Below are 17,127 nucleotides of genomic sequence, written 5' to 3' on the forward strand. Positions count from 1 at the left end.
TTAATTGAACCAGCTTTATTGAACTATGGTAGCAAACTACCTGCACTAAATGGAAAGATGCAATGTTAATTCTGATAGTTCAAAATTCTGCTTGAAACACCAATTGAGACAGTCAGATCTTTTGCACTAGACTACAGATAAAGACAAACTCCAGTATCAGTCTACTATATTCAGTTCCTCAAAATTTTACATACTTTTGTGCCTTTTATCAAAATAGTTTCAATTCCATTCTACTAGCTACTCGACTTCCTCATTCACAGTGAGCAAGCAAAATATTCAACTACAATGAACTCCCAAGTTTAAAGAGGGCTTGGTTCCAGTAATCAAAAGTGTTATTGGAATTTATATACACCAGAATTTAGGAAAAGCACATTACACAAGACAGCCACCAAGCCAAAAAAAAGGGAAATCATTGTACGCTGGGGAGATGTGGCTGGGTCTTACTGAAAATGTGTTTGTAATTCCACAAGCTTTCAAATAACACTGCTAGCTCAAGTGTTACTGCACCTTTTCTATATACATTCGGTACCATCAGTCATCACAATCCTTTATTGACATGGACATAACTTCATCATAAAAGCAGTATTTAGTGGATAGTGCTAAACATTATCAGAGACTAGCTCTATGGGCTAGTGGAGTCAAGGGATATGGGGAGAAGGCAAGAACGGGTTATTGATAGGGGACGATCAGCTATGATCATAATGAATGGCGGTGCTGGCTCAAATGGCCGAATGGCCTCCTCCTGCACCTATTTTCTATGTTTCTATGTTACCACATGATTGTGCCTGCCAACAAGAGATCAACTTATGGTTCACTGTTTATACTGTTTGCAAAATAGACACACAACCTAACCATCCAAAAATAAATGTTACGCCATAAATTGCATTTAATTTTGGAAATGCTGTTCACTTAGTAAATGCAGCAGTCTCAGCTCTGGGAAAGGCTATTTTTGGAATGCTTGCCATTTCCTTCCTCCTAAAGCTAAATAACATGTGAAGTGGCCGTCTTAATTTGCGGATGGAAATTTACTCAATCCTGCATAACAATAACGCACCATTTGTAGGCAAATAATTGACCCAAGATTTTATTCAATAGTGTTCAAAAAATCCACAGGTACAAATCAAGATTATTATAAATGTTGGCAATAGCACCAAACCTTTGCAGTGGAAAGATGCAACAAATCAAATAGTCCACACTCATTTTGCTATCTATTAGCTCCTTCATGATTTATTTTCAATAGTTTAATGCTTCACGATTCACAGTAAACAAAACCACTTAACCTCAAGCATCAATTGAGGATTCCAATGACTTTAATTACCCCAAATTCCACTGCAGTTTTGATGTAGACATGAACAAAACTTCTTACTTCAGGTAACAAATACCTCATTGTAAAACCGTAATGATCCACAATTTTAATCCTTGAATAGTGTTACATTTTAACTAACTAAACTAATTTGATGACTCCTTAAGGGGGATCATCAAATTAGCTTTAATAAGTCAATGATAAATAGATACTAGCATTTGATTAGTTTATTTCATTGTTATTTTAAACAAATTAAATGCTTGCATCACTTTAAAGTAATTGCTTATCATGTTGTATTTGATGTGCCAATTGCATTAAGCCCAAACTAATTTTTACATTGGAATAAGGCCCTGGATTATGTGCATCTCTATAATCACTTTCAACGTGTAGTGTAGACCATTACAGTTTAAACACTAAAATTAACTTTAGAAGTTAGCACTGGACAAAACCAATAAGTAATCCAGAACACAGCATACAATGCTATTTATCAGCAGCACCTATGCCATGGGCATGATTTTCAAGTTGCTTTCAATGGTTTATTTGCTCCACTACTAACTTGCTAAAAATCCAATTATTTGACCTAATCATTCACTTGTTTCTTCATAACATTATACAAAACATTAATATATTTCTGAAAAATGAATAAAGTTTTGGCACTTAAGCAAATCATTGCATAATAGCAATAAATCACAGCATTGCCAAGTGTTCTAATTACAAGCTCACTAGAAATATTAAAATCGTTGTCAGATTAGTGCATGCTGAAGCATCTCACTGGTGTGCCACAAAAGCAACCACCAAGCACATTCTGCCATTATTCATCTCACTGAAAAGCATAATCTTCCTTTCCTGAAACCTTAGTTTATGATTATTTAAATAGAGGCTTTTTTTTCTCTCTGCCACATCTTTAACACTAAATGGGGACTAAATTTGTGCATGAACATTAAAGGTATTGTTTTGAACAAGACAAGTTTAAAACAGGGAACATAGATCAAGAATATCAGTAAATTTCAGTCAAATCCCAATACGACACGTCCTCCTCATAAACAGTAGCACCCAGTAACTTTGGCTTTCAATTTAATATAAACTGATCAGAATAAAGAGTTTAGCCAGTGTGGGTGGATAGGCAAATGTATCCACACTACAGAAACATTTTGGAAAACTAACCTGGGTAGAAATACAAAAATGAAAACCTTAGTTTCTTTAATTGTGAGCCAGATTTCCACAGCAGTTCCACATGTATTTTGCTGTTGACCCAATTGCCGATTAAGTCAGAAATCAAATCTCTAACATAGGCCACGAGAATGAGTGAGCACTAAACAATGTATTAAACCCACCAGGATGTTGTTATAAACACAACTAGTGATAACATACAATAGCATTTTCAAATGGCCATTTCTGTTTAGGAGAACCGCTTTCAATACACTGCCGAGAGAAAAAGGAAGAAAATAATCAAGAGCAGCGATTCCATTACAGAAGGAAAGAAAGTAAAATGAAGATCATGCAGCTTGGCTAATTTTCCCCTCACTTTTAGAGTTTAGTACATGAAAGCCATGGCAACAAAGTACACAATGTTGCTTACTATTCAGACATACAAACTCCAAATAGCCAATACAAAATATTTCATGCAACAAAGGCACTTATGTATATCTACAATTAATTCAGTTGTTCACTCCCTGGCATATCCGACAGCTAGGAGTACTTCATTGCCTTTAAACATCTGTAATAGGACACTCAAATTACATACAAGCAAGTCTAATCAGAGTGGGGTGGGCAAATATAAGCGAGAGCCTTTTTTGATATTCCCTAGTCCTGAAAAGATGGGGCATAGTTGAACAGTAAAAATGTCAATTAATTAGGGCGATCTGGAAACAAACATGTGTGAGAGTGTGAAAATAAAGCATGACAAAATCTGGGATTAGAAAATTATACAAAATGGATTGAGGATATCATACCCAACAAATAGCCTGTGAAGGGTGTGATAAGTTTACCCTAATACTAAAGTGGAATGCTATCAAGATTCAATTAATAGCCTCAAAAATGATTCACATGCACTGCATCATGATGGAATTTCAGGATTAGCATCCTGCTGCCTTGACCTGCCCAACATGCACAAGGCAATAATGATATTTTACAAACTTAAGTGTTGACTACTCTTGTAGTGATAATTGAATACAAAAGAACTAAATCTCAAGTATCTCAGATTTTCTTCCATTTATCTCAGGGTTTTGAATATCTCCCTCCATCAAGCCTCTGAGTTCTCCAATGTACAAATATACTCAAATCTCTACAAATATGTCCACAGAAGTACTGGCCCATACCCAAGTGCAAACAATTGGTTAAATGGAATGCTTTAAAACACATATCAAAATGTTTACGTGTTAACAAGTGTTTGTAAAAAAGGTACAGCTTATGAAACAGCACAATATTAATCTGACAAAAGGCCTCCATTATATCCCTCACCATTTGGAGTACTGGATACAAACCATACTTAGCAGACCACTCCGAGTGAATTGTTAGATAACACTGCAGACAAAAACAAACCTTCACTTAACAGATCACACATTCCATAGTTTTGAGTCCTTCTACAACATGGCATCGATGTAGAGCTACATATAGAATCATCGACCGACTTTCCTGATCCCAAAGTGCAATATTCCAGTAATGAACTGGGAAAGTGAAGGAGAGAACACCATCAGTGACCAATGCTGAAGGACAAGCTACGAGTGGTCCTCACTTTTACCTTCCGACTTCTCTTGTAGGAGAGGAATAACGGACTCCCATGCTGCAAGGCACTGTAGAATATAAACACATGTATGAACAAAAAGTCATCAATTCTGAATTTATATCAGCCTAGGACATAGATCAGTTAATTCCCAAAACAATGTATGCAAGCACCACTGACAAACGGGTTTTTACAAGAGACTTCACAGGAGGATAACTTGGTTTGGATTATTATTATTGTCAAGTGCACAAAGAGACAAGACTACTCGCCAAGCCACAGACAGTAGGAAAGGTGGTTAAATGAATGATGGAGGTAGTTAAGCCACACATGCACATGCTCTTACCTTCTCATAATACTGGATGTTTTTGTCTGCCATTCCCATTAACAGGTGCCGGAAATCCTGCCTCTTGTTGAACTGCCACCGATCCCAGTCTGCCTTTAGATCAGCATTAAAACATTCCACTCGATCCTGACACTTTTCAACATCTGTTGGTGTCTTTACAATAGAAGAGAGAAATATTCAATTTGTCTCCCAATCCCCCCCCACCAAGGTGATACAGTACGCCTGGCAGTACCAATTAACTGTAATAGTCATGCATTGATTGCTGCGCAGAAACTAATTTTGCCAAAGATTCAGTGGCATTCACAATCACAAACACACTGGAGTTAAAACTGTGCCGAGGCGCCATACAACTGCATTTATTCGAGTGAAGGTTTGCATGGCACCTTTCATTTCAACGAGGGTTGCTGGCCAGGTGGAAAAACAGTTGCTTTATCTTATTTAATATTAATATCGACATTTCAATCTGGAAATTGATTTACATTTAATTGTTTTGAAATGTCTCTGGAGAGTTTCAGAAATAGTTGAAAGACCTTTGATAGCACAAGATATTAAAACAACCTACAAGGCAGACTGAAAGCAGGACCCCAGCCATCCACTCTGCTTTGTGAGAAGTTGCAGAGGCCTAGAGCTCAGGCTTGTGGGGTCGTAGGGGGTTAAAAAAACCCTGCAAAAACCCTTAAAAAAAATGCACGTCATCAACATTGTTAACACTTCAAGTTTTAAGAGGGGGTGAGGGTAACAAGGGGACAATAATAAAATATCATTAAACATTATATTGATGCCCTTAGAAATGAAGGTTAAAAAAGTTTCAAAAATTGCATTTTGCATTAACATAGGACCTGAATAGACCAAATCAATATAATTAACGACAATGAAACAAGCACCACTGCCTTAACAAACATAACAGCTGTTGCATTACTTAAATAGCAGACAGTTTGCAATTGCTAGACAATCATTCTTCTAGTTTACATTGCAGGACTGAGCCAATATTTAATACACTGATCCATTTAACACGCTATCATTTTTCCCCACTAATTTCAATTGACTAAAAATACAGTTAGTACTAACTCAGTGGGTCAGCAGATCCTCCGGAAGACAAGGACAAGCAACATTTCGCATTGGCACCTTTTGGACGCGATTTATTGGTTCATTTAGTACAGCCAATAAGAAGGTCCCCAACCCAAATCACCACCTATCCATGTCCTCCAGAGATGCTGCCTAACCCACTGAGTTTAAAAAAAAAGTTGATTGTTATTGAATTATTGGCAGTTACATGCAAATTTAAGTCATCATAAATTGAAACTTAAGATTTCAAGAATCACTACGTTTTGCTTGAGAATACAGCATCTGCAGTTCTCAATTTATCATTTAAGTGAATCAATAAAACACCCAGGATATAATACAACAAAATTTAAGGAGGGCATCCATGAATTCAGCTGGAATTTCACTGGGTAGAGTAAGGAAACCAGCTTAAGAAATGCTCTTTACATAAAATGTTGCCTTCGATTTTTAATGATACTCCTTCCCAGCATGGCTTGCCTGATGCACCATTGATGATTTTCTACTGAATGAGCTAAATTTATCTCATTTCCAACCCACGTTTGAAAAATTGACTGCCAAGACTATCCCAGCATATTGGGACATTGTGAAGCCCAAGACAGGGCAGAACACCAAAAGTTTAAATGCAGTAGTTGAACACTTGCGTCCCCGATGCAGCCAGTACAGTGTATGGCTATGTTAAACAAGCACATGCTTCAGAAAAATCTACCTCTACACAAACCCTTGGGTGGCTCAGCTGGAGCTTTCCCTCCCCTCTCCAGTGTGGGCACAAAAAAAAAAACTTCAGCATCTTCCAGATTACAAGAAATGAATCTTTTGTAAAGGCTTTCATTTCACTATCATCATTGTGAGACCACATTGGTTGATGCCTTTTAGCAATTGAGAACACCAGTGAAGGTTTTTATTACAAGAATTTCTTGGCTTCATTTGAAACTTGTAACTGCTGCTTCCTATTAATAAGGATTTCCTCACAACACCATCGGTGCCAAGAAACAGTAAATCCATGCACAAACACCTTAGTCAAAACAAATGGCCAGCAAAATACTATAACACAAGAAGTTAAAGGCTGAGATACACGTTGGTGGAAATTTTAGCTCATTCAATACTGCAATTATTTCTACTTCGTCAACTGGCGATCGAGCCTGCTTTTTAGGGAAGAGAATTTCAAAGCATTTTCCACAGCTTGTTGCATTTTCCAATTTTGTGTTTTTCCATCATTGGTCTTTTCACCAGCTGTCTGGTTTCCAAGACATGGACTTTCTTCTAAATTTCTGCCTCCCTCTCCTCCAGCACCCCAAGATGTGCTGTTCGAGGAGGTCAGAACACCTGGGGCAATGGGGCAGAAACAGAGGAGAACCATACTCAAAAACTACAAGCTTCACACAACACAGATGGTCAGGATTGAACCCGGGTCACTGAAGCTGTGAGGCAACTAACTGCTGCGCCACTAAGCTAAAAGTATTCGAGCTGAGCAACTTTCCTTCTTGAACAAAAGTCCAAGAATTCAACAGATGGATTACAAAATGGGCTTAATGCATGGATCTTTGAGACTGTGCAATTCCTCCAGGCTGGCAATTTGAAACATTTTATTCAGTGAATAAAATTTTACTGAATAAGTTACTCATTTAGCAGGGCATAATGAACACATAAAAATTATTTCTTCCCCACCCCCAAATAAGGTTTTATTCAAACTTATTTTTGCACTTATTTCATATTTCCTTGGTTTGGCAGGAGGTTAGGGTGATTATACAAGCTCCAGACCCAGTACCAGTCAGTTCCACAATACCACTGTTCAAGGAAAACACAGCAACTTATTAATAGCAAACATTCTCTGAAAGTCAGCTATCTCCATCACAGCAGACAGACTACCAAGTGACGTCGACTACAAACCTATCGACCCAGTTATCTTGACCACACATCCTCCCACCCTGCCTCATGCAAAGATGCTATCCACTAAACTCAATTCCTCCGTCTCCGCCGCATCTGCTCTCAAGATGTGGCATCAGATCAGAGATGTCCTAATTTTATAGTAAATGCAGTTTCCCCTTTCTAGATGAGGGATAGATGCATCAGGCACCTGCGTCTCTTCTGTGTCCTAGAGCTCTGCTCTCGATCCCTTTCCCTTCAGATGGAACAAGGAGTTCCCTTGGTCCCCACGATTCACCCCACCAACCTCCACATTCAACACATCATCCCCTGACATTTCCCTCACCTCTAACCTCATCTACACTATCCGGTGTTCCAAATGTGGGCAACGAGACAAGCATGGACTCGGCGACCAAGTCGCTGAACACCAACGCTCAGCCCGCCAAAGCCTACTGGATCTCCCAATTGTTAACCATTTTAACCGCTTCCCATACTGACCTTTCCGTCCTGGGCCTCCTACATTGCAAAACTGAAGGAACATCACCTCATATTTTGCCTGGGTAGCTTACAGCCCAATGGTATTAACAGTGAATTCCCCAATTTTAGGCAACTTCTACAAACATCTCCCTTTCCCCCTCCGAACATTTTCCTGTCCCACTTAATTTACCCCTTCCCCTGACCATGGCTGACCATGCACCCGTTCTCTTCACTCCCTCCACCACCCAACTAAAAGCCTGTTAGTTAGCTTCACAGTTTGCAATTATCTATTCCTCTTGCGCTCACACCTGCTTCTATTCAACCATTTGCCTATCAGGGAATCCCCTTGCCCGATGGCACCTGTTGCCAACCTGCTGTCCTGCCTCTTTGCCTTCCAGTTTTTCTTTCGCTTGATCTCCCTACTACAATCAGTCTGAAGAAGGATACCAACCAGAATTGTCAACTATCCATTTTCTCCAGAAATGCTGCCTGGCTCGCTGAGTTATTCTAGCTTTGTGTGTCTATTTCTGAAATTCAGCATTTTCCTTTCCATGAAAACAGGGCTGGATTGAAGAACTAACTACGTTAATAATAATAATAATGCATTTTATTTATGGGCGCCTTTCAAGAGTCTCAAGGACACCGTACAAAAATTTAGCAAGTAGTGGAAAAACAAGTAAGGGGAATGAAATAAATAGTAGAGACATGACTAGTACACAAAGTAAAGACAGAATACAATTCAAAACACAATACGAGGCAATTAATGACCCTCCACACTCTTCCATCTCTCCCCCTCCCACTATCTCTCCCCACTCTTTCCCCCCTCCCTCCACACTCTTTCCCCTCCCTCCACACTCTTTCCCCTCCCCATCCCTCTCTTCCACTTCACTTTTCTCTTCCCCTCCACTCTCCTTCCCCACTCTTTCCCCTCTACACCCACCCCTCTCCCCTTCCCATCCCCCCCTCTCACACCCCCTACCCCGCTCTCCCCCCCTCCAAAATCCTTTCCCTCCAACTCTGTCCGTTTCCTCCTCCCTCTCCCTCCCCTCTTCTCACCCCCCCCCCCCCCCCGCCTGTGTGTTTGGAGGGTGGTTAATGTGAGTGTGATGCCTCAGCCCCCCCCCCGCAAACGCCTTTGGGGAAACAGACCCAACGGGTCTGCACTTGGTCTAGTCAACTTTAAAACCGGTGAAATTTTTCAATCAAATGGCGATTCCTTCAGAAGTATTATCAATCAAAGACACTACCTATTTTTTGAAAACTGTGCAAGAGAAACTGCCATTATATAGAGTAATACGAGCCTTCGTAATTTCTGAGGAAACCTGGACACACAAATCCAAACTCTTGTCATGTCTTATGCCAAGAAACATCAACCTCTAAAGGACATTTGACCAAATTAACCCTAAACCTCAAATTCATGTCTAGCAGCATTAAGATGTCTTGCTCTTGTAATTTCTGCTCATGGGAAACTGCTTTTCATTGGTAAACTAGGTATTAAAACTAAGAACATTAGAATGTATAAATTGAATTAAATATCTACTGCAAAGGGCTGAAAGGACCATTTGCATTGTAATTTAATTTAAGTGACACTCACGCCTTGCTTTTCTTCTTTCTTGTAGGCAGCACTTTCCAGTTTGGCCTCGTACTCTGCTTGTACTTGATCCCTTTTTCTTAGCACATTCTGAATAAAAATGAACAAGACTTGAACACAATGTTATCCGTAATTCAAATGTCAACTGCACTAATCTTCCAAACTTGCATTATCAGAGAGAAACCAACGATTAGTTTGATTGTTTTTCGTTTTAAAGCAATCCTGGCACACCCAAATTAAGCAAGTTTAAATCTCAGGATCAGTAATGTGAAAAACATTATTCAACAAACTGCACTTCAATTTCTAAATGGGCCTCAAGGGAAAAAAATAAACAGCTGCCAAGGCAAACACTGAAAACGCGGATTCAAAAGACAATGACAACCATATGAGAAAGCATTTTTCAAGTGAAATGCATATCACGTCATACAGTTTGTACATTTTTCCACAGAAAGCTTTAAAGCTTTTTGCATTTCTCTGCTGTACGACAGCATTCGGCTTGCTCCACATAGAAACATAGTAGGTGCAGGAGTAGGCCATTCGGCCCTTGCCTGCATGCCATTCAATATGATCATGGCTGATCATCCAACTCAGTATCCCGTACCTGCCTTCTCTCCATACCCCCTGATCCCCTTAGCCATATGGTCTAACTCCCTTAAATATAGCCAATGAACTGGCCTCAGCCTCTGTGGCAGAGACCAGAGTTCACCACTCTCTGTGTGAAAAAAACACATCTCGGTTTAAAAAACTTTCCTTAAGCTGTGACCCCTTGTTCTGGACTTTTAACATCCATCTCTCCTGTCCAACATTTTGCATTCTATAAGAATCTCTTGGAAGAATCTAGAATATTATGTATGATTTTAAGACTCATCACTATAGTAAAACTCCCTAATATGGTGTCTGATTGCTTCAGCATCTGGCATACCAGGTTCAGTTCAACACACTCCATTTAAACTCACTGGGTTCTGTTTTTCACTCTCCTTAACATGCATTGGAATCTTTGAAAGATTCAATACATTTTGAAAAAGGAATCAAAAAATTTGTATTGAGGCATTAATAAGAGCAACATCCAACAATCTAGAAAACATATGCTAACATCAAAATACAAAGAGTAAGATTATTGGAGTTTTACTGTACTTTGCTATTGCAGATGGACAGCTCTTATTCATTAGATTGGTTCCTGGGATGGTGGCTTTTATGTACAAGGAGAACTCGAGTAGATTTGGCCTCCATTCTCTAAAGTTAAGGATAATGAAAATTGTCCTCACAAAACATGCAAACAACTCCTAAAGTGCTCGGCGGGTTAGATGCCAACTAAACGGTTTTCCCAGCCAAATAGTGTAGACACCATGGGGTCACAGCCTCAAAAAAGTCATTTAAGAGATTCAGAAAACTAGATAATTTATTCTCAGTCAAAAATATTTTGAATTCTTCTGAAGTGTGAAGGCTTAGTCATTTAGATATTCAAATATTAGAAGAAAAATAAATTAATGGCTATAGGATGAACTGGGATTAAAATGGTGCTGAGAAAGACTGCAATCAATTGTATAGCAGGTTCAAGGCACCAAACAGCCTGCTCTCACTGTTTCACATCTTGATAAAACTCTTAGCCAACACATTGATAAGGGTCCAAAACCAAAACATCACCAACCCATGCTCTCCAGGGCTGCTGCCTGACCTGTTGAGTTACTCCAGCATTTTGCTTTTAAAAGTTGATAGTTGTTGAATTACTGCCATTTGCATGCAAATCACAAAGTCACCACAAATTTAAACTTAAGATTCCAAGAATTTTTTCAAAAATGTCTAAAACTTGATACTCCAAAAATGTGAAGAATTTAAAAGAGAATACCAAGTGAAATAATTATACATGGAAAAAGATTTGGATTTGGCCATCGACTGACCAAAGGAACTTCCACAATCACTATTCACTCCATTTGAGAAATAACTCTACCATCGTACAAAATTTATGCACATTGGGAACATGATGAAAACTAAAGGTTTATTAGTGGTATGGATTTATAATTATTAATAAGAAGGAATCTCTTACTTTCATTGATTCTATGTAGAGGACATATTCTCGAAGCACAGGAAGAATGTCTTCAAACATGCCCTCTGACAATTCTTCCAGGGCTACACAGCAGCTACCAATGCAATTTGATGCACCATCGAGGGGCTTATTTAGTTGTTCTTCCACTTCCGACCAGGAGAAGTAAATGGGTCCATATTCTCGAAGTTCCACCAAATATTCTGAACACAAAGAAAAAATGAAATAAGAAAAATGTTGCTTTAGAAATTGCAAGCACATTGGAAATATTACACACTCAAATAGAAGTACGGTACATTCACCCTTTATTTCTACCTCTGATTCGCCATGGATGTGCAGTCCTGCCACACCTCCATTTCCCCCCTCCTTGGGCAACATTCTTCCTATCTGCACAAATCTCCATGATCAATCTGGCTCATTTCAAATGTAACAGTTCTTTCAACTCCATTTATCCAAACCGAGGGAGGGGAAAAAAAAGCATAATTATGGATCCATTCTCTATAATTGAGTATGCTCAGTTCCTATCCGGCTGAGGTTTCTACTGTAATCTCTGCTTCAAAGAGATATTTTGGTGCTGCTATCTCACTTCCCAATAAGGATGGGACAGATTTGCTGCCATCTCAAGGCAGCTGACCATTTGCAACGAAACCAGTCTAGTTTACTGTCATGTGTACTGAGGTACAGCAAAAAGCTTTTTGTTGCATGCTAGCCAGTCAGCAGAAAGACTATACATGATTACAATAGAGCCAGATACAGGATAAAGGGAACATTTAGAGATAGATGAAGTCCAGTAAAGTCTGAATAAAAATAGTCTGATGTCTGCAATATAGTACATGATAGCTCAGAACCACTCTAGTACTTGATAGGATAGTTCAGTTGCCTGATAACATCTGGGAAGAAGCACATCCTGAATCTGGATGCATGCATTTTCACACTTCTGTACCTCTTGCCTGATGGAGCGTCTGGGGTGAGACTCATCCTTAATTATGCTGGTGGCGTTGCCGAGACAGAGTTAAGTGCAGACGGAGTCAATGAACAGGAGGTTGGTTTGTGTGATGGCCTGGGCTGCGTTCACCATTATCTGCAATTTCCTGCGGTCTTGGATAGAGCTATTCCCAAACGATGCATCCCACTAAAATGCTTCCTACAGCACATCTGTTGTTGGGTATATACTGAACTACAGCTCTGTTGGACAGCATTAGAGGCCTAGCCCAGCAGCGCAGAAGTCGTGTGGCATGCAAATTTCCTGTCTACAGACTTAATTGTAGCCAATGAGATTTTTGCCAAAATTATTTTAGTTTGCCACATGGCACATTTCTCAACTCTTATCTTTCTCCAGGTTTGTATAATAAAAAGGCACAAGTGAGGAAAAATTATATAATAGAACCGCTCGGATAGTGACTTTTATATAAGCTAGGTAATTTGCAAAGAAAAGCTTAAGGTTTTCAGAAACATGTCTCCTAACAAAATAAAGTACAAGGAAACAACACAGGACAAACAGATGAATCAAAACATAGAAACCTGAATCTGGGGAATTCCGATTGGGAAAACAAAATGGGAAGCAGAATTAAAGATTCAAATAACAGAAGAAGAATGGTATCAAATGTGTGAAACACAATGTTCATCCACAAGCTCACTAGTATGGAGAGAATTTTGCTGGAAGAATCTATCTCGCTTTTTTATAACACCCAAAATAAAAAGCAGACAGCTTGCTGTCCAACAACACTGTTGGAGGCTGTGTGGGAGTATGGAGGCAGACCACTGGCATTTTTTCTGGAACTGTGTAAAGATAAGGCCATACTGGGAAAATGTTAATGCAGCTGTAACTAATATCTTGGGTTATAAAATCCCAAATACCAGCCCTGTGATGTATCTGGGGCGTATTAAAGATAGTGTAAAAATAGAAGATACATATTTGATTAAAGTTTTGCTTGCAGCAAGTAAGAAGGCCATTACCAGGCAGTGGCTTAATGAAAAAAGTCCAAAACAGGAACAGTGGTTAGAAATTGTGCGAGACATCTTTAATATGGAGAAATTGACATAATCCTTGAGAGTCAAGGAGAATTCATTTGAGAAGATCTGGGAACAATGGACTGTTCATTTGAGCCATGACACCAATTAGATAAATGCCGAGCTAGATATGGGAAGATTGCGTTATATAGAACTAGATGGTATGTTTGTATGAATGTTGAATTATCTCCAGATAACTAATCAATGTAATGGTTTTTCTTTTTTTAATTTGATAAGTGAACCACACGGTCTTATTCCAATTTCCCACCCCCCCCATCTACTTATTTTTTGATTTTGATTGCTGTTTTTCTTACTTTATTTTATTTATGGTGATGGTGTTGCACTGTTTTGAAAATATCTCTTTAAAATCAATAAAAATTTAAGTGAAAAAAAAAAAAGAAACCCGAATCTGAATCTGCATAGTTTGGTTTGTTGCTTTGGGCAATTATAACACTGGAGGAAATTGTATTTGATACGACTTTGTGTTGAAGAATGAATAGCTGAATAGGGGCCTCTTCTTAGGCCAGAGGTCATCTGCTCTTTCTCTATGGCACATTCTCGAGCTGTGAGGGTTATGCTGAGTTTGAGACAGAATTCAAGGCTGAGAGATAATAAACTATAATTTAACTGGCTAAGTTAAATTATAATGAGATTGAGATGAGGGGTAGGATGTATATGAAGGGGAGTAGTTGCTTGGAGAGGAAAATAATTAGATCGATGGATATGTGACATTCCTATGTTTATAAAAAGTCGAAAGAGCAGATGTAATTCTGATGTAATTCTGAGTTGTGAATTTACACTTTGTTCTGTAATATTTGTCAAAGACCTTGTAGTAAGATTGGAAATCTGGCTTCCAGATAGCAGGAAAGGGGCTGCAAATTAAAATGAAGTTGTATCCTTGCACTAAACACTTATTAATTAAGTTGACAGATTTACGACCCATGTATGCTTGGGTTGGGAGGTGTGTGTGGGTTCTGAACTTAGAAACTGTAAATTCAGCACATATAATGAATGTTTTAAATACATAGGTAATAGTATTGTAAACTGTAAAATCACCACTGCCCACCCCCTACCACCATGGTGATACGAATTCTCCATTTCATTTTTATAATTGTACTCAAAACTCTGCCGAGCTCAATACCAGAAGGCCTATCCTAGATTGAACTTTGTTGCTACAAGGAAAGAATCTGACCACCATATTGTTACAAATCCAAATTGGAAGAGCTAAGGCATCAAGAGACACAGCAAGATTGCTGGCATTCTGAAGTCAACATGATTGCCAATAGTCATCACATCATTATCACTAATTCAAAACAGCAAATGCTCCTTGATAATCATCAACTTGGAACGGGGAGTATTGGAAACAACTCAGTAAGATTTACCAGTGAAATATTCCAGCTACAAAGGAAAAGCTGGATGGACTGGATATATATTTCCTGGCGAGGCAGCAGCTAAGGAGATATCTGATAGAGGTGTATAGGGTTAACTGGAATAGATTGGGTAAATAGTGAAAATATTTTCTCATGTTGAAGGTGATAAAGAGAGTGCATGTTTAAAAGTAAGAGACAGAAGGCTTAGAAGGGAAAATTTTCCAGTGTGGTTGGAGTATGAAACATGCAGCCTGAAGACGTGGAGGCAGCAGATACTCTCATGACATTTAAGCAGCAACTAATCGAATACTTGAATTACTACAGTATACAAAACTACTGATCTAGTGTGGTGGATGGGATAACTATAAACATGTTTAGCAGGCAACATGGATATGGTGGGCCAAATGATTAATTTTATTAACAAAATTGGCCAAAATGAAATCTGTGTATCCCGTCAATACATTTTCAAAAGTCAGCATACCATATCTTACCCGTTTGTTCTTTAACTATCCTCTGTGCAATTCGATCAATTGTCCCCAGCTTCTGAGAAAACATATCCAAATAATCCCCCATTGCAGCAAACTCCACAGGACGGCTTCTTAGTTTGTAACTTCCAGTAACATATTTCACAGACTCGCCCACCTTTGCAATAAAAGCTAGGCCTTGCTTTTTATAAGGATTTAGATCCTACAAGAAAAATCCAAAATGCACAAGTCAGTTAAAAATGAACAGCTTTTAAATAATCCTCAAGAATAAAAATGAGAAAAGTTCTCAAAAACAAGAGCAATATGCCTAAAATAGCACTGGAAGCAAATTCAACTAATTTTGAAACCAATGATTTCAATATTTTAAAGGGGACTATTTTCCAGACTACAGGAAAGGCCAGGGAACTAATCTGATATTTGAACTATCTTTGATAATGGATCAAGTACTTCATTCTGTGCTGCTAAATTAGATATGATCTTGTTACTCAGTGAGTGATTGCTGCTTCTTCCAAGCAATCGGTTAAAAAAAAAAAACTCTCAATAGTGTCTGACGTCAACTAGAGAGGAAAAAGGACCAAAAACCCACAAAGCATGCAAACCATTCCCATGTTTGGATTTTCAGTCCTGACATTTTGCCTTCAAGTATATTACAGATTATAGACCAATGATCATTAGCTTTATTAATCTAACACATACCACTTGATCTTTATTTTTAGATTCATGGTCCAATTTTTTTCAATTTTAATACCTCAAAATCAAAACTCTCAAAGTGTAATTTAGGCTGGTGCAACTAATGATGCCTTTCCTTGTGCCAAACAATGAAGATCTTTTCTGCTGTTTCTCCAAATCAGATTGGTTTCCTTTCAAGAAATTATAGTCAAAGGCCCCTCACTTCAGCAGCCGTACTCTTCTCCAGAAGCCTTGTTCTTTTAATGTTTCAACTACTTGATCATTCCAGGCTAGTGTAAAGAGATTGCAGCTGATGTCATGACATGGGATGGACTCAAAGTAACACATAACAAGGAGAGAGTTCCTCAAAGTACGCCTCATTCTAGATTAACCTTCCTCTTAACAGAGGTTCAACCAATGAAGATAGCCTTGACAGACTGAAGAATTTATTTAAAGTCAAGAGTCAAGAGCGTTTTATTGTCATAGGTCCCAAATAGGACAAAGAAATTCTTACTTGCTGCAGCACAACAGAATATGTATAGTACATAACGGGAGAAGGAAAAAGTTCAGTGTGTATACACACACACATGCACATATACTCATTAAATAACAAATAAAGTGCAATAACAATAAGTCTGTTGTAGTTCAGAGCTTATTTGTTATTGTGTTTAATAGCCTGATGGCTGTAGGGAAGAAGCTGTTCCTGAACCTGGACGTCAGTTTTCAGGCTCCTGTACCTTCTTCCCGATGGCAATGGTGAAATGAGCGTGTGGCCAGGATGGTGTGGGTTTTTGATGATGTTGGCTGCCTTTGAGGCAGCGACTTCGATAGATCCCTTCGATGTTGGGGAGGTCAAAGCCGGTGATGGACTGGGCAGTGGTCACAATCTTTTGCAGTCTTTTCCGCTCCTGAACGTTTAAGTTGCCAAACCAGACCACAATGCAACCAGTCAGTATGCTCTCTACTGTGCACCTGTAGAAGTTCAGGAGAATCCTCTTTGACATACCGAATCACTGTAATCTTCTCAGGAAGTAGAGTCGCTGATATGCCTTCTTTATAATCGCATCAGTGCACTGGGTCCAGTAAAGATCTTCAGAAATATGCATGCCCAGGAATTTGACGTTTTTGACCCTGTCCATCATTGTGCCATTGATGTAAACAGGATTGTGGGTCCTCATCCTTCCCCTACCA

At 38.8% G+C, this 17,127-nt stretch overlaps 1 protein-coding gene across 1 annotated transcript in view; it reads right to left on the reverse strand.

The window, feature by feature from the left end:
* Positions 1 to 1,068: 1,068 nt before the first annotated feature.
* snx30 (sorting nexin family member 30) overlaps positions 1,069 to 17,127 on the reverse strand; it is a 42,864-nt gene continuing 26,805 nt past the window's right edge. Inside the window, exons 5-9 of the mRNA XM_055632429.1 lie at positions 15,274 to 15,469; positions 11,406 to 11,605; positions 9,365 to 9,451; positions 4,369 to 4,521; positions 1,069 to 4,095 (exon numbers count right to left, since the gene is read on the reverse strand). Of these exons, the coding sequence (XP_055488404.1) occupies positions 4,021 to 4,095; positions 4,369 to 4,521; positions 9,365 to 9,451; positions 11,406 to 11,605; positions 15,274 to 15,469 (711 nt within the window). The 3' untranslated portion in view covers positions 1,069 to 4,020. The remainder of the gene's footprint in view (positions 4,096 to 4,368; positions 4,522 to 9,364; positions 9,452 to 11,405; positions 11,606 to 15,273; positions 15,470 to 17,127) is intronic.

Source organism: Leucoraja erinacea, chromosome 3 (genome assembly GCF_028641065.1).
Source record: "Leucoraja erinacea ecotype New England chromosome 3, Leri_hhj_1, whole genome shotgun sequence".
Taxonomy (NCBI): domain Eukaryota; kingdom Metazoa; phylum Chordata; class Chondrichthyes; order Rajiformes; family Rajidae; genus Leucoraja; species Leucoraja erinaceus.